Source organism: Strix aluco, chromosome 23 (genome assembly GCF_031877795.1).
Source record: "Strix aluco isolate bStrAlu1 chromosome 23, bStrAlu1.hap1, whole genome shotgun sequence".
NCBI classification, from domain to species: Eukaryota; Metazoa; Chordata; class Aves; order Strigiformes; family Strigidae; genus Strix; species Strix aluco.
Genome location: NC_133953.1, coordinates 788,869 through 810,729, shown reverse-complemented (window position 1 = coordinate 810,729; position 21,861 = coordinate 788,869). Strand labels below are relative to the sequence as shown.

The window sequence follows — 21,861 nt, the reverse complement described above, 5'->3', positions numbered from 1 at the left end:
TTCAACGTGATGTTTGAGCCGCAGTGGGTCATAACGTGCGGTGTTGGACCAGAGGGTCTGCACCGTGTCGTTAAAAGCAGACACACGGCATCGCCTGGTGCCGCGGTGGCGGCCGTTGAGCAGCGCCCGGGTCCCTCCGCAGGGATGGGGGTGCTGGGGGGAGGAATCCGGCCTAGGGACGGGATTGCGATGGCTGCGGCGGGGCCAAACTCCGCGTCTGCAGCGCTCGTGGGGTGGGAAGGGGGCTCCCTCGACGGGGGGGGGGGGTGTGATCCAAACCTGGCCCACAGGAGCTTTTCCCTGCAGGAAAAGCTTCACGTTTTCCCCGGAGCTGGCAGCTGAGCTCAGCCTGGTTCTGTAGGCTGGGAGCGAGAGGTGCTAAACCTAATCCTAAACCAAAACCTAAATTTAAGCCTAAACTTAAACCCCCTGCTTGCCCTGGGCGCTTTGAACTTCAGGTGGGGCAGAAAATGGGATGATAAAGGTAAAGTGAGGACTCACCTGCCTGGCTTAGCTCGGTGTGACCCGATTCATACGGTTACAAATATTTGACAGCCTCGGGGGGGGGGGGGGGGGGGGGGACACGACACGCGGGCGGCTCCTTTCCCGCGTGGGATAAACCCACCCGGCGGCCGCCTCACGTTTAGCAAGGCCTGGTTTAGCAGGCGGGGGGGGGGCCACTGCAATTCGCTCGGGCATTTTACCCAGTTTCGACCCTGTCAAAGCTGTTCCACGGGCGGAAATGTGCGGAAAAGGTTGATTTTTGCCCGGCTGCGGTTCGGTAGCCCCCGTGGCTGCCGGTAGCCCCCCCCCCCGCCGCGGGGGCTGCCCGGGCTCGGGCTCCCCGCTCCCCCGGAGCCGGGAAGGCTCAACACCGCCTCCAGCGGCCCGGGGGGGGCGGACCCCGGGAGGGGGATGCTGGAGGGGGGCCGGGATGGGATGCGGGGGTAGCGGGTGGGGGGATGCTGTGGGGGGGCCGGACCCAGGGAGGGGGATGCAGAAGCGGGGACTCGACCCCGGCAGGGGGGTTGCGGGGGGTGGGGGGGGCTGGCGTGGCACAGGCGCCGGGCGGGGGGACGCCGGCAGGAATCGCGATAGGTGACCGTGGGTCGGAGGAGCTGTAGGAAATGTGGGTTTTTTTCGTCGTGGCTTTTTTTTATTGTGGTGGTTTGGGGTTTTTTTGTGGTTTGGTTGGTTGGGTTTTTTTTTTTCAGGACCTAGACCGCGGTTCCGTGGGTCCCAGCGCCGCTGTGGCCGGGCTCCCCCCCTGCCGTGACCCCCTCCGTGCCGTTGGGTCGGGGGGGGTGGGGGGTGGGGGTGTGTGTGTGTGTGTAAGTGTGTGTGTAAGTGTGTGTGTCCGTGTCCCGCCGCTCCCCTCCGCCCCGCGCCGCGCTCCGCACTTTGCCCCCGGCCCCTGGCGGGGGCGTGTCCCGGGGCGTGGTCCAGGGGCGTGTCCCGGGCGCGGCCCCGCCCTACGCGGCGCGCGCATCCCCTCCGCGGCGCGCGGTGGCGAGGAGCCGGCGCGGCGGCAGAGCCGAGCAGGTGCCCGAGATGGCGGGTCCAGCCCAGCCCGGCCGCCCCGCCGCCGCCCCCCCGGGCCTCCTCCCGCTCCTCCTGCTGCTCCTCTCCGCCGCCGCCATCATCCCCAGAGGTAGGACGGGGCCGCCCCGCTCGCGGGGGGCGCCGGCGAGGCCGGGGGGGGGCTGTGGGGGGGTTGTGTGTGTGTGGGGGGGTGCGTGGGGAAGGGGGGGGGTCGCCCTCAGGGGGTCGCGGTGGCGAGCGGGGGGTGCCCGGGGCTCGCCCGTTGGTCGCGGCGCGGCGGGCGGCCGAGCCGCCCGTTACCATGGGAGCAGCTTCTCCCCGCCGCCCGCGGGCTCGTCAGGCGGCAGCGCAATTAAAAAGTAATTGCCGCGCGCGCCGCCCGCCCGCCCCCCTCCCGACCCCGCCATGTCTGTCTGTCCGTCCGTCCGTCCGTGCGTCCGTTCCCCCCCACCCCGCGCCTCATCCCGGCGGGGGGACGCTGCCCGCGGGGAGCGGGACCTGTTGGAATCGAAGCGCAACTTGCGAAGCGCTGCCTTCCCCCCCTCCTGCCCCCCCTCCTGCCCTCCCCCCTTCCCCCTCCTCCCCTCCCTCCTGCCTCCCCTCCCTCCCTCCCTCCCCCGGTGGCGGGGGGGGCCCCTGCCCATCGCCGCCCCCGCTGCCGGTGCCTCCGACCCCGGGCGCTGTCGGGGGCGATCGCCCCGCTCCGGAGCCTGCGGATGAAGCGCACGTTAATTGCACGTTAATTAGACGTGACTAACCTGCTCCCCCTCCCCACGCGTGTGCCCCCCCACGCGCGCCCGCTGAAGTGGCGGGGCCGTTTCGGTGGCCCCCGGGCAACCCAGCGCCCTCCCGCTCCCGCAGCGAGCCCCGGCGCCGCAGGAGGGACCCGCGCTGGTGCCTGGTGGCTCTGATAAAATATTCCTCCTTAATGCCACTTTATATTTGCAGTGTGTCACCGGGGAGGCACAAGGCTTCATTTTCCGCCTCGCGCGCCGAGAGGAACGAGCATTATTTGCCCGGGACGTTTTGGGCAGAACAAGAGGCCCATTGAGCGCCGCTGAATTTCGCTGGTCGGGAAGGGGGAGACGGGCGCAGGCAGCGGCCGAACAAAGAGCTTTATTCACGGCCGCGCTTTCCCCGCTCTCCCCGCGGCCTTTTCCGTGCGGCGGGCGGCGGGGGGAAGCCGCCGGCGGTTCCAGCTCGTGGGCCCCCTGCGCGCCGTCGGCGTCCCCCGAGCGAGGGGACATCGCAGACCTCGCCCGGTGGCCTCGCGGGCTCTCGGCGGTCCCGGGGGGTGACGCCGCTCCCTGCGCCTCCGCGGAGGGGGCCGGGACCGACGGCCGCGAGCCGCCGCAGCTCCCGTCGCAGGACGGGGAAACGCTCGCGTGGCTTCGGCACCGCTCGCCGGTGCCCGGCAGCGGCGTTGGGGCAGCTGGTGTGTCCCCGGTTCCCGAGGGTCCGTCGCGACGTGCTTTTTTGTGGAATTCCCATCGGTTCCGCTCGGTGCGGAGCGAATCGCCCACCGGCTTGACCTGCAGACCCCGCGCTCGAAAGGCGCCTGATTCACAAACAAAAGCCGCGCTGCTGGGCAGCCGCCCTCGCTCTTTGTTTTGCTGTCTGACTCTTGATACCTCGCCGCACGTTTCGAATCCTTTCTTTTTTTTATTTTTTTTTTTTGAAGAGCTGCTCGTAGTGAACGGCTGGTACGATACTCCGATAGGGTAAGCCCGTTAATCGCCGCCCAGCTCGCGGGCACGGCGACGCGATGTAGCATGTCGAAGCAGCTGAGGAGAAACAAAAGCCGGGTTGGAGGCTGAATCCAAACGACTGCGCCCGACCTGTGCAGTTGGGCGAAAAGCTCCGCGCAGCGCGAGCCCAGGCTGCCGCGCTCGCAGCGGCGGATAACCGTCTCCTGGGTTTGGCGCTCCGTGGTGAGCGGCAGGATGAACTCCTCAGGCTCCCGCCTTGCTGCCTCTGAGCCAGCGTTCCCCTCGGGCCGAAGGACTCGCTTTGGGTGTTCCCCCTTTCCCCGGCTCTCACCCTGCGAGCTTCGCTGCTCTCGGGAGGGAAAACCAGCGTCGTGGCAGTAACGTCTGGGGCGCCGGTGGCGGAGTGGGTCGCTCTAAGTGGGGGTCACAGGAACGGCAACCAGCAGTGCTTGGACTCGGCTTAAATGGAGCCGGTAGCTCGAGATGAACCTGTGCGTTCGCGGCACCTTTTTGTCCGAGCTCAATGCTTTGCAGTTAATTAAACTTCCCACCGCCCCTGCGAAGCAGGGAGGGAGCCGAGGAGTGTCTCTGGCTGACGGGGAGAGGCAGCCGGCCCCGGGCAGGAGCGCAGAGCAGCGCTGCGCGGCCGCTGGCAAAGAGGAACTTTTTCGCTGAAGCCGCGGGAGGCGTTTGGAGACGGCGTCGGCCTCGAGCCGCAGCCCGGCCGGGTGCGGAGGCGCGAGGGGTTGGACGAGAGGCGGTCGCTGTCGTCGGCTTCGTATCTGCCGCCGTCAAACGAGCCCACATGCGGCAGGCGGGGGGAAGCCCCCCTCGACAGCAGCTCCCGCCTAGGCTCCCCAAACCGGGCTCCTCTGGAACCGCGGAGCGAGGTTTCGAGGAGCCTTTGCGGGCGAGGGAGGCGAGGCTTCTGCCGGGGCTCGGCGCGGCGGGGCTCTGGCGTTGGACAGCACGGGGTCGCGTTCTGCGAGCACGCAAACACCGGCGCAGTGCTGCGAGGAAGGGGCTGGTGCATCGGGGATCCATCTGGGTTGCAGCTTGGGCTCATTTGTCTTGCGTGTAGGCAGTTGAGCGCAGGTTTATAAGCCTGACAATCTGGCTTGGAAGCCACTGCCAAGGCGGCTCCCGGGGATGGCGAGACCGGGAGGCAGCTTGGCTCTGCACGGAGGAGGGGGCCATGCCGGCCCCCCTGCCCCACTGTCGGGACGCTCCGGGGCACGTCAGCCCCTTGTCTGGGGGCAAGGCAGCAGCGCGTGATGCTGCTCCGGGAGCCCGGGCCTTCTCAGCGGCCGCTCTGCCGACGCTGTGTTGCCGTTTCCTTTGTTTGTCGATCCCCGTCTTGCCGGGCTGTGTAAATAAAGGCGGCTCTCTGGCCGTGCCCCCCTCTGCCCGCGTCCCTGGGCCGAGGGCCTGCGGACCTGGCCTCTGCCCTGCTGCTGGACTGAAAATGGGTCAGGGCTTTAACCCCGCAGCTGCCCGAGGCCGCCTGGCATCGAGCCTTTGGTTCAGCTTGGATGTGCCCTCGCTTTAAACGGACCATTTAAAGGCACCTCCGAACGCCGATGCTCACAAAAAGCCCCGCTTCCCGACGCTGCGTGCAGGCAGATTTTTCTGGATGTTTCTCTTTTAATGCCTGCTTCTCCGGAGATCCTTGTTGTCCTTTTAGAAGGGGTTTTGAGCACCTGGACCTCTTCTGCTTTTTGACAGCACCCAGCAGCGCTCCAGGGGCTCCCCGGATCCCAGAAGCGGGGTCGCCGTCCGCTCGGGGAGACGGGCTTTGAGCAGAGCCCCGGGGCTGTGAGCGCGGCGCGGGCAGCGAGGCTGCGGCGCTCGCTGGAGCTGGAATTCGGCCAGTTGGTAAATACTTCTGCAGGGGTTTAAGAGCACAAGCAAAGCTGGACGCGCCATCTGTATCTCTTCGGAGAAACTGGATGCTACGTGGAGGGGAAAAAAGCAAGTTGTGTTTGTTTCTCCGGGGAATATTGCGCGCTGTTCTCTGGTGGTGCAAACCCACCAGCGCTAAATAAAGAGGCTCTGTTTGGAAACCTGCAATGAAGGAGAGACCTTAGGTGGAATGTTGTAATTATGAGTGGTATGTACTTGTTTAAGTTTCATAAATCAGCTGCTTTCCTGAGGATTTAATTGCGGGCTGCAGCGAGCAGCTGCTGTTGTGGTTAATGGGGAGCTCCACCACAGAACGCTTTGAAGGTCGTCCAGCGTGGGCTTGGACGCTTCGGCGGGCTTGGCTTCGAGGGGAGCGTGCTGGTGAAAAAGGGCAGTTTTTGGCACGTGTGGCAGGCGTTTTTGGAAGGAAAATACCACGAGGCTTCAATCATAACTTTTCTAATCAAAACACAAGGGAGCTCGCCGGCTGGGGTGCACGTCGGTGCGTGGTAGCTGGCCCATGGCGCCCCGAGACAAGCTGACGTGTGTGGTTGAGCCATGGGCTGAATTTAGATAGTCCAGCTTTTAATTTGCAAGTGCAGAAAGAGCCCCAGCTGCGGGCAGCGCGGGTGCAGGCCGGCTCCTCTGACGACCCTTGCCTAGTCTCCGCCTGGTTTCTCTCAGCCTTTTTGCCATAACGACAGTTTTTCTCCCTCCTAGCGCGCGTGTTCCACCTTGACCTCGTCGGTTTTCCCACTCTGTTGCACATCAGGTTCTCGCCTTAAGTGTCTGTGTGGCCCTGAGTTGGGTGTCGGGGACCCACCGACAGCTGTACAGTGCTGTATGGGACTCTGGAAAACCTGACTTTCAGGTCAATCCGATTCACCCGTTCAGATAAATTACAGCGAGCGATAAAAATACACGAGGAGCCGCAGCGGTTCTCGTAATTGGTGTTGAACTCTTACCACGTGCTCGCCCGCTGTTTGTGGTTGGTGGCTTTCTTCTTGTTTTTAAAGCCCTTGACTGGATTGTACCAGGAACTTTTCGCTGGCCTGCACAACTAGTTATTTGAAACCACCGATGACCCTTCTCAGGGTTGGGCCAGCGTGCTATTTTTACCCGAAGGTTTGGTTTTAATTGATTACGTTCTCCTGCGGTTTAAAAACTTGAGTATTAAAAGCATTCTGACCTTACTGAATTCTCAAGGTGAATCTATTATAAGACTCGAGACCCCACGAAGATGCCGGTATAAAGGATCAAAGCGATACTTAAGCCCGTCTCTTTGCTCAGAGATACAAAACTTTGGCGGGCTGTTGCTTAACCAAAAATTCTCTTTAGCCTTGATTTTTTTTTTTTTGGGGTATTTTGTTTGTTGCTGGAAATGCTGGCAGCCTCTGCGTGTTGTCCCTTTGCCGACAGTCGCACGTGTGGCTGCTGCGTTCTGGCAGCTTCGTGATGGGTTTGACTCGGTTTTCTCCTCCTGCAGCAGCGCTGCCTGTTTTTGTGGGTGCTGCCTGAATGGTGAAGTCCGTCTCTCCCCCTCCCCTCTTCTTAGTGGCAACGCCAGTCAGGTGCGAATACTGAAGAGAAAACAGGCTCTTAGCAGTATGTGAGGGCAGGTGCTTTTTGAAGCCCAGGTGTACGTTTGGCAGGGGGAAACGTCAGTTATGTTAGAAACTCCCTTTCTGTGCCAAGGCCGGCTGTGAAGTTTGCCCTGAGCGGTTCCGTTACCGGCAGGACGGCAGAACCGTGGTGCTCCCACAGCATTTTTGGGAGTCCCAGGCGAAGCAATGGAGGTGATGGGGATGCTGATCTCCCGGTGGAGCGGGGGACATGCCAGTGTAGCTGTCGGAGCTGAGGGTGCTTGCGGGGCTGGTGTTGCCTCCTAAAGTTGCGCTTGGGCTTAACAAGTGTTGGGTATATGAAACCCCGGGTTCAGGTTACGGCTGCGAATGAACCTCTGTGATCTTGTTGTGTCCTTTTTTAGCAGTGTTAGTAAGCGCGTGAATCTGATTTATAAGCTCTTCAGAGGTCTGCTTCCAGAATGGGAACGTTGCTGTGTTCCCCGAGCCCTCTGCAGCTCCCGGTTGGCCCTCGCTGGGCTGGACTCTGCAGCGCTGCTCCTCCTTTCACAGAGAGTCACTCCAGCGCCAGTCCAACGCCTGGCGACTCTCAGGAGCTCGGTCCTGAGCTACCTTAAAATCTGATGCAGAAAGACACCGTTTTATCAGAGCAGTAACGCTGTTTATAGAGACAAACTTGCCATGGGCAGCGTGAGGCCAACCGGGGCTTGACAGGCTCCAGCGAGAGAAGCCTGGCGGGGCTGTCACTGCGAGCAGCGGCTGCCGGGGGCCCTCGGTACCCCCAGCCTGTGGGACACCTTGGTGACATCTCTGCCCGGGAGGCAGCTGCATCCCAGAGCCCTCACCCGCGTGATTCCAGCACCCCGCCGAGCGTCAGCGTGACAGGGAAGAAGGAAATACGAAGCAGCAAAGCGGTGTTCCCCTCCCTCCCTGGCTCCCCCCGCGCAGTAACAGAAATACGAGTCTGACTCTACAGCATCAAAAGAGAGATCAGAGTAATCGGATCAAGCATGAGAAACTGCTTGTTGCCATTTTTCTGTTTTTAAATGAGGCTGCCTGGCAGCTTCCCTCCCAGAACGCTTTCAAATATTAGTGATGTTAAGCTGTGGAGCTGGGGTTACAGCAAAGTAGGGCTCTGCTGAAACTGGACTAGAAAGAAAACTTTTTTTGCACAGCCTGAGCATTACATGTTGCCTCTGGGCTGGTAGGCTGCAACAAATACCCTCCTGGCCCTTCATTTGTGTCCGAGAGGAGGCGCGTCCGTCCCTAACCCGAACTGTGGAGAGAGCACGCTCGCTGGGGGCGTTTCATGGCACTAACACCTCCCGGAGATGCGGCCCGGGACGCTGGGACATCTGTGACCTCGAAGCACGGTGGCTGTCCGGGCAGCCCTGCCCCACCCCGCTGCCCTGCCGTGGCGTGGGGTAACACTGGGGCAAGGGCTGCCCTTGGTGTGCTGGGAGGTGTCAGCCGGACGGCCGGGTCGGACCCGGGGAGAGCCGCTGGCTCAGATTCACGGCTCGGCCGCGAGGGCTTCTCCTCTTCACGCAGGGCTGTCTCCGCCCCGGGCCTGCCCTGCTCACCGTGCTCCGAGGCATCAGAACAGGCGCTTCCCCGTGCGGCTGCCGAGCTGCAGGGCCTTTGGCTCCCCAGTTGTGTTTGCTCAGGCATTGTACATGGATTGGACTAATTGGTCGAGGTTTGGCGAGGAATGGCAGCTCTTGTTTTCCTCACTTTGCTGAAGCAGCGAGCGATGCTGAACTTCTTGGTGAACGCTGCAGATAAGATGGTTTCCTTTCAGGCGCGCAGCTCTACAAGATGCTCGTCGGGTCTTTTACAGCGCTGCTTTGCGTTGGGGTTCCTGTTGTGCCGCAGACCATCCGCTGGGGAGGTGAGGCTGGTCTGGGACAGCCCCAAGTCGCTTGAGCGTACGGGACAAACACGGAAAGCCTGTATCGCTCCACGGAGTTGGGTTACGAGGTCGGGCAGCTAATTCTGACTGGTTTCCTTGGGACGAAGACCTGAAATAGTCACATTTAGAGAGATGCTGCTGTAGCTTGGTTGGGTCTGCATTCACGTTCTAAGCTGTTTTGTGTGAAAACCTGATTTGAGCTGTTTGTGCTCCCAGGGCTTGCCTCTTTAATTTTTGTGTTCGCATTAGTGACCGTGGATGTGGGTTATGCTGTTAGAAGCCCAGCAGAAGCAGGGCAGCTCCTAAGAGTTTCCCCCCCTGCTTTCCCCGGTCTGTATAAACTCAGATGCTCTTTTCAGCCAGCTTGAGGCTAGGCAGCACCACATGAGCTCTTTTTAACGAGAAAGTATGCCGTGTTGTTGTAGGTGTCAGCAGCTCGTTCAGAGCGTTCGTGCCTAGATCACTTTTCCTGCCTCACTCGGGGAAAGGCTCCTCGATGACTCGGTAACGTCGCTTGGTGCTGAGATCCTGAGCGATGCCGGGGTTTTCATTATCGTTTCCTGCTGACAGCCTGACTGGGCTCCGTGGCGTTGGGTGGAAAGCCGGTTGACAAACATGAAAACCGTGAAGGCTTGTCATCGAGTGAGCGTCAGCTTTGTCGCACGGGGCGTCTGGAGGGTGGGTTGGGTTCCGTCAGGCTGTTGGGAGCCAGCCTGCTTTTCCAGGACGGCTGCCGCAGGACGAAACAAAGCGAAGCCCCTGCTTGCCGTGTGAGGCGCTTTCTCGGTGTTGGGGAGAATCTAGGTCAGCTTGACAGCAACTCCAGTCCTCTAGGCAGATCAGTTTTTTTGCCACCCTCGTCTTTTACCATGCTGTGTCGAGCCCGGAGAAACTACACGTGGTTCCTTAGCGTGCGCCGGCCGACGGGGGCTCGAATTAAGTGGGTGTGCAGGAGCGCTGGGGTTTGCAGTTGAGCAGTGGGTATTGTTTGGCCGTAATAAGGTGCCCTGCTGAGCCAGCCATCATTTCCAGAGCTCTTGGGCAAACTAATCCCCTGCGCATCGCTCCTCCTGGTCGGGGGCAGTGGAGCGGAAGGGGGTGCCCGTCCTCGGTGGCGGAGGGGGAAGCAGAGCTCCTGCCCGGAGCAGGGTGCTTTGGCAGGCAGCGTGCCGCCCCGTCCCTCGTAGGTGCTTCCAGCTTCTTGTCTGTAGTCACCGCTGGAGTGTGGGGGCACGGAAGGATTCTTCTGCGTGTGTAAAAACAGCATCATTTCTTCCTTGTCACTTCTGACCTTCATTTCCGAGGCGTTTACCGACTCCTCCCAATGAAGAGTTGGCTGTGTCGTTAGCAGAGTGTATCTGTCGGGTCGTGCTGCACGGCTGCTGCTTTGGGCCGTATTGCGGTTCAGGACCGTTTTTCCTCCTCCTTGCTCAGCTTCTGCTCGGGAAGTGGCTCCAAAAAGAGACGTTACTCATTGACCTGGTAGGCAGAACTGCTGGAAGCGACTCCCACACTGGGGTTTTTGAGCTCTGTCCACATTAACAGGTTCTCATTCGATTTAAAGGTCTTATACTCTTAATCGTTCCATATAATCTTTAAGAGAACGTCCACATTTAATCAACTCTCCCCGAATCCGTGACTGCCAGGTAGTGCTGCTTCAGCATGTGAAGTGCAGTCGTGTCTTTTCGTGGTAAGAGCATGGATTAAGGTGGGATAGATAGGGGATTAACACGGTTCCCTTTGGACATCTTCAGGGAAGGGGGGAGGAACTTGTAGACCAGAAATAAAGAAAATACTTGGAGGCAAATCATTTATGGCTACGTAGGAATATACAGAACCTTGCAAGCAGAGGGTTTACAGCAAAACCAACGATGTAGCTCTTAAATCACTCTGGGAGAATTTCAGCTGCACGATTATAGAATGACTCTCTCCTCCGGGCTCTCTTTGGTAAATTGGATCTCGAATTTTCGAGTACGTTAACACGACGTGTATGTAGAATGCAACTCTGGAAGGTGCGTGGGGTATGGCAGGTAAAGCCGTCTCTTTTGGGGGTGCTCTCTCAGTTGTGTGTTGAGGTCGGATAGGTCTGTTGATCTCATTCCTGTTTGAGGCTGGGGAGGTTGTCTTTAGTGAGAGCAGCCCTTAAGTATGATTTCAGTGTTTCCTATAGAATGACTTCTTTTTCTAATTCCTTGCAAGAATAAATGTCTTGTGGACTATTTGTTGTATTCACAGTCCACTATTTCTTCCTCTCCTTCCCACTCACACACCGCAGCCCCCCAAAATCTGACTTCTTTGGGTTTGTGTGCAAGACTACTGGGGCAGAAAAGGAGAACGAAAATAGGTGTCCGTGGGTGCCTGGGGTGCGTTGCTGGCTTGAGTCCAGCATTTTTATTAGCTCCTGGAATTAACCTTCAGGGACTGCTTGGCCCCGAGCAGTGAGGTGGTGTCAGTGGGACGGTGTTGTGCATCCACAGGGACGGACATCCTGAACGGTTCAGGGAAACTGGCAGCTCGTGCAAACAGCAGGCCTTAAAATGGCGCAGCATCTTCCAGGTGTTGCTACACCGTGGCAAAAACGTCACGGCACCGGCAGCTGCCCCTTCGGTCGGTCTCTGACGTGCCGCTGCCTTGGTTTCCCGCAGGGGCCAGGACGCTCGGGGGGCTGCCAGGAATGGGGGGGCTGGCGGGGCCAGGCTCCGCTGCCTTGCATGGTGAACCAGTGGTACCTCGTTCTCCCATCCTCTCCCCCATGTGACGTATAAATCCTGTCCTAAAGCAGCGAGTAGCTTAAACTGTCCTGCGGTAAATAACTAAGGATTAGTAAGCTATTTTAAGCCTGGTCATCTGCCTCTTCCTGGGGAGAGCCCGGTGGACGGGCTGACCGAGTGGGCTTTCTCCGCTCCGAGGGATGAGAGGATTTGGTGCCAGCATTAACGGGGTGTGGGTGGGTGCGCACGGATGAGGAGGATGTTGGTGAAAAACGATGTGGGCGGTTCCCTGCTTCACCTGGCTTTCACTGCCCAAAGAGTGAACCTTGCGCTGCAAACTGTCGCTAAATTCACCAGGGAAGCCTTTGGAAAGGCAGCTCTTCTTTGCCTTAAATAAAACGTCTTTGTGGCAGTCGAAGAGACCGGCATCTGTGAAAGATGTGGTCCAAAACAACGTGAAAGTTTTACTAACTTGGTATTTTTGTTGTGCCAAAAAATCAAATTACATACAGAATAACTTTTCCTTGCTCAGCTGATTTATAAATGTCTAGGAAAGTGCTTGAAACCTCTGTAGAAGTTGCAGTTGAATGAACCAGCTAAAGAGGAATTTTTGTGGGTTTGATAAGCATAATCAAAAGGTCAATCTTGGGAGAAAAGCACCTCTGAAATTGGTATCTTTTCACTTTAAATTGGTTCCAAGGATTTGTAAGGAATTCAATGCCAGGTAGAGAGTAGGTACTGAAGCAGCGTGTCCCTGTTTTTCTGGAAAATGCATGGATCCTGTGGCGTGGAAGCCGAGCTCCAGGGAACTGTCGTGCCTGAGTTGGTGCTGGGTCGCGCGGGCCAGGGCCGGGCTTGGGCTCGGTGCCACGGTGGCCCCGGTGGCCCCGGCTTCCTGCCGCCTTCAGCCATTTCGCCAGCGCTACCGGTGCCTGGTTCTCACTCACCCTGTGTGATTCTGTGTGTTTAGTCTCCTCTTGGAGTGGCTTTTTTCAGCCTTCACTTGTCCAGATTATCAGCATGCAGAGGAGAGCTGACTCGTATTTACATGATTTAGTTGTAAATATGGTAAGTGTTGATAGATATTGTTGTCATAAGTGCTTACAGCTACTGGACTGATTACTGAATTTCTTATGTGAAAATCTGCACAAGCTATGCATACTAGCAGCTTCCCAAGGGAAGTGTGTGGAACGAGCTTGTGGTTTCCGTGGGGAAATCAGACCCTGGATGTGGCCAGAGCGGGTGGATTTATTGGGGAAGAACTGTCGGGTATTGTCTGGCGACAACTGGGGTTCCGGGGCTGTAACGAGGGAAAACCAAAAGGGTCCTGTTCCCTTTTTTTGTGGGAACAGATGCCATGATGTGGTGTAACTATTTGGGGACGATGATACGCGTAGGAAACATCTGTAAGGTTATACACAGGGGGCTCGGGATGAGCGATGTTAATTGTTGCCACTGGGGTTGAAGGAACAAATAACGTTATTTGCTGGTAGTTTCTGTTTAATTGACTAATGCGCTCTGCTTGAACTACCCATGGTTTAATAGTATTACTTCCAGAATGCTTTACATACCCACCTAGATCCCTTGCATTTGCAAATGGGTATTTCTGGGAAATGTCTCTTCAGATGCAAAAAGCCTGGATTTGCCAAAGTCCTCTCCAGGGGGTGTGGATTGTAGCCGGCTCTCCGCAGCCTTAAGACGTGTCTTCACGTTGCCGAAAATCTTTGGTTCTTGGGAATTCCACCAATGGAAATGAAACCTGGGGGGTGTAACTTGGGGTTTGGAGGTCATTTAAGGTGGTAACGGTTCTTATGTTAAAAACCACAGGGGGAGGGTGAAGCAGGTCGCGAAGGCAGAAGCGTGGACGTGCTGGCGGTGGCTCGAGACACGCGCTGCCAAGTAGTCCAAGGTTGTGAGCGGCCTCGTGGCAGCAGGGTCCTGCCCGTCAGGGCCCGGAGGTGCGGTCGCTGCTCAGAGCGTGCTCCACACTGAATTTGGGGCTGGGATGAGGAGCCTCTCCACACCCCACTGTGCTTTTCTGCGTAGCACCAACGGTTAAAGTCTGGCCTGTCTCGCTACAGCTTAGGCCACATGAAGCAAACCTGGGAGTTTGTCCCAGTTCTCGCGGCAGCGTTGTTTCGGAGCCGCGCTGTAGGTGTGATGTGAGAAGCGGCGCTGCCGTGCCCGCTGCTCGGCGGAGGCGTTTCTCAGTTTGGAGCCGCTTCCTTGGGCGTGCAGGCAAGCGGGAATGAGCCTCTGTTCCCTCCCAGGCCAACCCTGGCTCTTTGGTGGGAGATGGGGTGGCTCCTCTGGCTGAGTAGCCCGGTTCGGTGGTTTGTTTGCCTCTCAGGGCTGTTTTGCCTTAAGGGGGGAAAAACAAAATCAGTCTTTGCTTGTGGGGTCAGGGGAAAAGGGAGAATGGGAGCCCCGAGTGCTTAGTATGGGCAGTGTAAGCTTTGCAGAGTCACACATCCAGATGGATTACACGAGGAACTTGACATCTTGTTTAAAAACAAATCATTCATTATGTAGCGATGAATAATCAAGCATTACAGTTTCATCTCTGGAGGTTCCTTTTTTGGTTGAAATTTTGATAGTTCAGTAATTAAAAGCTGAAAGCTATTACACTGTCTACATGTTGATCAATTGGTAATTAAAAAGTTGATGATAGATACGGTATTTCATGGGACTGGTTTGCTACGATCAGATCTCCTTAGTGTGTTTTGAAAATTGTCATTTAACTCTGCGCTTAAGCATTTTTCAATATTCATGGACTATTTCACTTGAATTTTATAAATGCCTTTAAATTAGCAAGATTTGCATATAGTAATTTGAGATCCTAATGGATCACGGGATTTTAATAGGATCTGAAAGGTTGGTTTTCTGCCTGTGTACTGCAACGTGTTGCAGGGCTGTGGCCATGTTCCTCCTCCGGTTACTATATAATTCTTGGGCTGTTGTAGCATTAATTTGCTGTGGCAGATTGCTGCGGCTGGCTTAATCAGCCTGAATCGAAGGCAAATACTTAAGCGTTCTTGAGGTGTGACCCTTGTCGCGAGGTTCCATCCTCGCCAGAGCCAGGCAGCTTTCCTGCCGCCTCTGGGGCTGTGCCTGCTGTCCCGGCGCTGCCTGGGGCCGAAGGGCCGCGGGCTCTGGGGCTGCGGCGTGGAGCGAAGCGCTGGCCCTTCCCTGCAGCACCCAGCCCGCCGGCCGGTGCGTCGCCGGGGCTCGTGCACGAGCATCGTGGCTCAAGCACAGCCCCGACGCCGGGTCCTCTTCGGGGTGGTGCTGTCGAACGCGTGGGAGGGATTCTGAGGGTATTTGGGGGTCTGCAGGGGGAGAACTGTCACAACGCGGCATAATTTAAATGGGAGAATTTGGTCAAATTAATCAGCAAAGGGACAAACACTCCTGACAAGTAACGGCGTGGAAAAAGCCAAGAGCCGTGGCGAGCATCGGGACGGCGGGTGGCCTAGGACAGCTTGCCCGGCCTTCGTGCCTCCTGCTTCTTGAGCTTGTGGCTTCTCTGGTCGATGAATATTTGAAAAGCCTGTAGGTCTGCTGAACCCCTCACAGCTGGGGGAAGGTGGGAGCGAAGTTTGATAACACAATCAGGGAGAAAGCGGCCCAAAATGAAGGAAAACTGTGTTGGTAATGGCCTCCATGATGGAAGATTCATTGCTTCAGGAGTCTAATCTGAGACCAAAATGAAGCCCCAGCCTGGCGCTCTTCAGAGCATAATGCAAGATTTACTGCTCTGCCACACTCCAGAGATTAAAAAGAGCCAAACAGCCACCCTGCAAACCGCCCTTCCTTCGCTTGCAAAACTTAGGGGGAAAAACAAGTTTGTGTTTTAATCCTTGGGAGTAAAAAAACCCCATAGGACGGTTTTGCAGTGTTTTTGCACAGCATGCAGAGTCGTCCTTTTCTGAATGCCCACAGCCCCGCTGCTGGCAGGGAACGAGGGGAGGGGGGGGCTGTTTGGTGTCGCTCTGGCAGCGGAGGCGTGCGATGCGGCGGTGGGGCCATGACTGGAGCTGGACCCGCGGGCTGTGCAGGTGCCGGGGGAGTTCGCCGCAGGGCCGCTGCCGGGTGGGCTTTGCGGGTTCCCGGCCTTCCAGCGCCATCCTTGGCTGGGCTGGCGCGGGGCTGGCAGCACGCCCGGCCTGAGCTGCAGCCCTGGCACTGGCTCGCTGGGTTTGGCTTGGAAGTGGAGAGCCGTTGGAGATCCCTGCCAACCTGATCTAGTGGAAAATACCTTCCCGTCGCTTAATCTGGCAGTCTGGAGCGAGCCTGGGAAGGCAGGCGAGGCTTCCCGAGCTGCACACCTGAGCCGCTGCCTGCCCGGGGTCACGGGCTGCTGCTCCGCCACGCCATGCCAGGATGCGTCTGAGGGGCCCGACGGCGAAAGCCCCGATCCTGGGCCCTGCGGAAGGGCAAAGCCGTTCCCCGCGCTCACCTCTGGCCGCCGGGACGTCCTCCTGCGCTCCAGGATGGAGCAATCTGTGTCCTCCTGACGCTGCAAGTGCCTGTAATGGCTCCATCCACCCCGCGGGGACACCGATGGTGCTTGAGACGGCCGATTCCTGCAGGAGATGAAGACGTGACGTTGGCATTAGCGCTGACGCCTGAGCCGCGTTCTGGAAAGCCCGAGGTTTAAAAAGCGCTCTGTCCTTAGACACTTGTTGCCTTGTGACAGCTGGTTCCAGTAATTTGTTTTTATAGGGCAGTTTGTAGTAAATGAATGACACGTTGAATATTTTACTGAGATTTTAGATTATCTAAAGAATACTTTCCGGTTTACTAATTGGTAAATAATGCCGAGTACATTGATGTTGACATGAGCAAATGGATTTAAAATGGTTTTGAAGTGAGCCTCATTAAAAGATGCTCTAATTCAGTCAACAGGAAACGTCAACTAATGTGGCCGTGCGCGCGCGCTCAGACCAGATTGTGGCAGCGCTGGAGTTTTTACAGGTCTGGATTAATTACAGGCAAATACACCACTGCATGTGGCTCTGGGTAAGTCTCGTTAAACTCCGGATGACAAATTCTATGAGTTGCATTCGTTAGAAGGTGGTCAGTGTGAAAGGTGAGTAATTAGTGATCTTACCGAGTTCCTTTTGGCCTTTGATGAGCCATCCTCAACCAGGTGAGGATGGGGAGGCCTCTTTAATCAATCTTCTCCTGAAAAATACCTAAGAGAAATCAAGCAAGTTGTCAGTGTAGGTAACTGGAAGGTGTGCTCGGGTTGATCTGATGCCCAGTTGAGTTTCTGGAAGATCTGGAGGCAGGCAGTGGTTTGGGAAGGTTCTCTAAACGCTGATTCTTTGTGGTCTGAGCGAGCGGAGATGCAAGCTGGCTGCAGCGGGCCAGAGCAGCCCTGCCAGAGCTGGGGATGCAACTCCATGTTCCAGCCCGAGCTGCCGTGGGAGCTGAGGGTGCTGCCTCGCACATGCAATATTTATCTGTAGCGGTGAGAAGAGAAAGCAGAAATCCTGTAAGAAGGCCAGCGAGCATATTTATTTTGCTGTGATGCACAGGGCCTTTGCTGGCAACGGCACTCAGATCTTCCGAGTAGATTCTGATGAGCAGTGACATCCGAAAGCGTCTCGGTTTTAATCCGAAGGAGGGAGGTGGGTTTCGTTGTCTCCTCAGGTTCGTAATAAATCACTGCTGTGCCTAGTACTCCACGTCCCGCTTGTCGTAGATAGGGGAAGATCTTTTACTTGCCTGGATTAGCATCTGCCTTTGGTGGGCCTTCGCTCGACAAAATTAACTTTTCCCTTTCTCTGTGAATCTACGAAGGATGTTGCTTTGCTCTCTTGCAAGTAGTGTCTGAAGTTTTGAATTCATAAAACTGGATTTGCTGAAATCTCTTGTTTTCATTTCCTCAAGACAAATGGGGAAATTAGTGCATGCGCAGCTCTGGCCCAGCGCTAACCCTTTTCTCTTTCAGGGAAAACGAGCTGCTCTGAAGCTTAGGAAATGAAGGAAAGAATGCTTTGGAGACATGACTAACATATCAAATATGCGCTGTGTTGCATAAACCTATTATGGGTGTAATGTAATGTTCTCTCTAAAGAGATTCATGGCCGTCGGGGGGAGTGAGGAAGCAATCCTTTCAGTAAATTGTGGCTGGATGAATATATTTTTAAAGTAAAACACAGAAACTTAAATATCTCTTCCAGCATCCTTGTGCTTCTCTGCCGTTGAGTCCCTCTCGTCGCAGGCGCCCGACCTGCTTAGTGAGCAGGGTGTTCACTGAAACGAGACTAATGGGTGAGATATTTGACTTTGCTAATTGGTTCAGTGTGAAGGAAAAGGTTGTCTATAGGCTTGGTCAGCAGTCTTTAAATCTCAGAGATGGGGGAGCAGCGCACTGCGGGCGGCTCGAGAAATCGCAGATCCTTCAGAAGTGCGAGATGTGTGTAGGAGCCTTGCTCGCTGTGTGTCAGCTGTGGGTTTTTCAACCAAGTTTAAACCTCAGTGGCATCAGAAATAAGCTCCTGCTCTCCCTGCGCAGTCTGTGTGGCCATATCTCCGAAGCCTGGGGCTCACGCCCGACGTTTTTAGCGTGTTTGCCGCGCCCACAGACGGCGGCACGCACGGTGTCCCAGCTGAGCTGGCGTGGGCAGCGTTGCGGCTCACTTCCCAGCCCTCCTTTGTATCGACGCTACACACGCTTGACAGTCTCTGCTTCTGTCTCCCGTCTGTCCTCCTGCTTTCCAGATAGCTCTGTGCGTGCCGCTGACTTGGGCACCATGTGCCTCGCGTGGAGCCTGGTGCGACGCAGCATTTGTGTTTGCCGAGCCTTCTGCTCGCTGGCCCATTCCAGATCAACAGAATCGTTGCTAATGTTAGAGGAAAACGTTCCCTACCAAACCCGAGAACTGAGTAAAGATCTAAAAAGGGAGGTGAAGAAGCTACTTCCCTTGGTATTTCTATGTTGCCTAATTCCCTTCTGACACCCGTGGGCCAACTGTCGGGGAATGATGGTCGCGGGGGTGTTAAAGGGTATAAAAATACATTTGTATGCCACATACAATATCTTGGTTATGAGAGATCATGGGGAAGGTTTACCAAAGATGATGATTTTCTGGGGAGAAAAGGATCCACCTCAGCTCTGGTGTACTTGGAAATACTCAAAAGTTAAGGGATTCCTGTTAGGTTGTTCGTTCTCAAAATATATTGAATACTGCAAAGTATAGGCATCCACGTTAGGGGAACCGTAAGAATATTTGCCAAAAAACCCAACCCAACCAAACAAAAAAGGTATGTCTTTCTTTTCTAAGTGAAAACGGAGCAGTTTTGGGTTAACTGCTTTGGGAGTAACTCTTCAATTTCCTAAGGCTGATCTCTGCAGACATGCAGTGGATAAAAGCTGGTGGTAGCTGCTGGGAAGTAAATGAGGTAGAGGAGTCCTCCACTGCAGCCGCTTTCCCAGGCGAGGGATGGTTGTGAAGAGCTGTTTGAAGGGGGAGAAAACCTCAGAAAACCCAGGAGATGAGGTTTTGGCTTTCCCCTGTCATCGTGGGCTTGCCAGGGTGTTCAGATGGTGGTCTGGGCCTCTCTGAGTTTTCCTTAATGTCTAAAAATTAATAAATACGAACATTAGCCATTTAGTGCACGAGCCCTTCTGTAGCCATAATCAAAGGATGCCTCCTGTATTACATTACCTGGGATATTTGGGGGTATTTTTATTATACTCAAAGTAATCTGCGAGATCTGATATGAGGAGACACAGGAGGTTAGTTGAAAGCAGACAAGAACTGAATCATTGACTTGAATAGGAGCTGCATTGTGCAAGCTGTAATGCTCCTTTCCATTCATTACTGCAATTATAATTATGGAACCCGAAGTATTTAATTGGCCTCACAGACTCTTCACACTGAATAGATTGCATTGTTACCATTTAAAAAAAAAAAAATCCTCTTATGCATTGCAAATACATGTACGTGTTGCTCTCTGGTTCTCAAGAGGCTTCTTTGTTTATATGATGAGTGATTAACTGAATTATGGATCTTTCCTATGTTGTGTCAAACTAAAGTCAAACGGAAGAAGAGTTCTTCCCGTGCATCAGATAGAATTAGATAGAAGCTTTAAAAGCGTACCTTTGAGCATTAAAACCACCAAAGCCCGGCGTAATCGGGGCCGTTAAAACAGTTTTCCAAACTGTGAAAGTCCCGAGGACAAAGTCAGCGCTTGGAGCTGGATCGCCCCGTTCCTGGTGTCCTCGCGCGGGGGGCGTGGCCGCGCCCGCTGCTCCCAGCCTGAATCGTGCCCGTTGAACGGCGCGTTGGGAGCTGTGCTGGGAGGGGGCGGGTGCCCAGTGCTCCCTTCAGTTCAGGCTCCTGCAGAGACGGTCACCTCCGGGTAGGGCTGGCTGGCCACCGCTTTGCCAAGCCGTTGGTCTCGCCTTCCTTTGCCTCTCCTGCCTAAAGCTCTGCCAGGGCTCGGGAAGGATCAGCATCACAGCTTGTGTTTGTAGGGCAGATGGGTTCTGAGGGCGCTCGGCTCTGTGGCCCTGGCTCTGGGCTGGGGCGGGACTCGTGCTGCCGGTGGCCGGTGACTGCGGTGCGAGGTGCCTCGGCCCCGCGCTGTGGGGAAGCTCGCTCCGATTGCCTCGCTGCGTGCGAGTTTGCTCTTTGTGCGTCGTGTATGAAACAAGCAGACAAGTTTAATTACAAAGCCGTAATTCCGTTGGCAAGGCTCTAGTGAGCCCTTCACATGCAGGGGAAGCCTGTTTGCTCTCCATTAACAGCAGAAAGGTGCGGGAAGGTTTGTTTTTCCGCCCTTATTCTGGCATCCCTGTTTGCTGCTCAGGCGGTACTTACCGTCCTTTCCTGATCTTCTAATGGTGCCACAAATGGAAGGACAGTGGGTTCCGACATACCCAGATCATAACTTCCCATTTAAATGGCTTTTTAAATGGAGCGTTCTTTCTGAATTGCTGCTGCTTCTTGTTGGCTGATCTTCACTGAGGGGCGGTGGGGGACGAGGACTGGAATCGTCATACACAAAGATGCTGTGTGTAACACTTGGCAGAAGGACTTGAAATTGGATTACAAGCTACTATTCCAGCAAGTAAATGTCCCTGGTGTTTTTATAGCTTATCTCTATTCATCTATGTTTGCAGGGCTTTGCTTGCCAAGCGTTAATGTAAACACTCTATTTTGAGACATCGGTCCATTTGCCTTCTGGAAATCCTTCTTTTATAAGGTGGTAGTAAACCTCTGTACATAAAAACAAAATAGCCCTGTGGTCATAACTGCACACAGACGAATGCTGCTGATGCAGAGTGTCTGACAGCACTCGCCACCTGCGTCAGCAATTCGGCGCACGCGAAGCAGGGCCTGGCTTCAGGAGAATGCTCTTGCTCTGGGCGCCAGAGCTTGCCATGATGGCTTCGCGGCGTCTCCCGGCCTTGGACGTGCTGCTTTGGGTGCTGGCGCAGGGCCGAGACGACTCGTTACGTGAGCAGCGCAGCTAACGAAGGCGGGTTTCTAGGCCTTTGGTCTCATGAGTGGGTTCCCCACAGTGAAGCTTGAAGCTCCGTTTCTGATTTTCCCATCCGTTGCTTCATCTGCAGCACGTTGCTCCTCCGCGGGATCTGCAGAGGCTGCCGGACCTGTGCTGGTGCTGCGGCCTTCGCGCAGGGAGCTCCCGAGGCCCGTCTCCTCTCTTACAGTCTCTCTTGAGATCTTGGAACCTTTTGTCTCTGCCTCAGAGCTTTCTAGCTTGAGCCTGCCCAGCGAGTCCACAGACCATATAAACAGCGCTTGTTTGCTCTTACTAATTGGCCATCGTCTACTGAACCCAAGCGACAGTTTCTGCCTAAGTGCAACCCGGGGTCCTTCTGGATTAAAGACGGAGCTTCTCTGAAATGGGAGCAACCTGGGGAGGGGTGTGTGTGTATGTATGTGTATATATATATATATACACCCACACATAGATGCATATGATTTCCCTCCGCAGCGAGGCTGGAGATCTCTTACAGTTGAGTTTGGAAGAATGAAGTTGAGTTTCAACAGTCGCTTCTGATGGACTCTCCTAGAAGAACTTTTCTAGAGTTGATGCTCAGTGCCACATAGATAATAGTTCAAACTCTTAAAGGGATTTAGGAAAGGATTTTACTATGTTGTTGGTTCAGCTGAAAAAACATGTAGAAACATCACCTGAAACTTGGACTGAAAAGAGAAAATGAGCAAATCTTGTGTGTCCAGCCAAGCAGTTGATTATTTCGGTTGTATAATATGTTGCACAATATTTTGGAAGAGACTGTGCAAGCGCTCAGAAATATGGCCTGGAAAATGTGCGAAGAATTACAGTATTCTGTGAATGTGCAATCTGTGTAGTTCTTAGAGGGAACTTGGTGTCAAGTACTCAAGAATATTTTGTGGTTCAGAGCCTTCTCGTGTTTATTTTGGGATGCTTTGTGATTGGAAAAAAAAGTAAGTATTTAACATATTTCCTTGCCTCCTCTGAGAGCTCAAACAGAA

The 21,861-nt window shown here is 55.3% G+C and overlaps 1 protein-coding gene across 6 annotated transcripts in view; it reads left to right on the top strand.

Moving 5' to 3' along the window:
• The first annotated feature begins 1,347 nt into the window (after nt 1-1,347).
• Nucleotides 1,348-21,861, top strand: part of CADM1 (cell adhesion molecule 1) — a 161,555-nt gene continuing 141,041 nt past the window's right edge. For 5 of the 6 annotated variants that reach the window (XM_074848642.1, XM_074848641.1, XM_074848639.1 and 2 more), the window contains exon 1: nt 1,473-1,651. In XM_074848642.1, coding sequence (XP_074704743.1) covers nt 1,552-1,651 — 100 coding nt within the window. In that variant the 5' untranslated portion in view covers nt 1,473-1,551. Of the gene's footprint in view, nt 1,652-21,861 lie in introns of all 6 variants that reach the window. The other variant, XM_074848643.1, reaches the window with a different exon arrangement.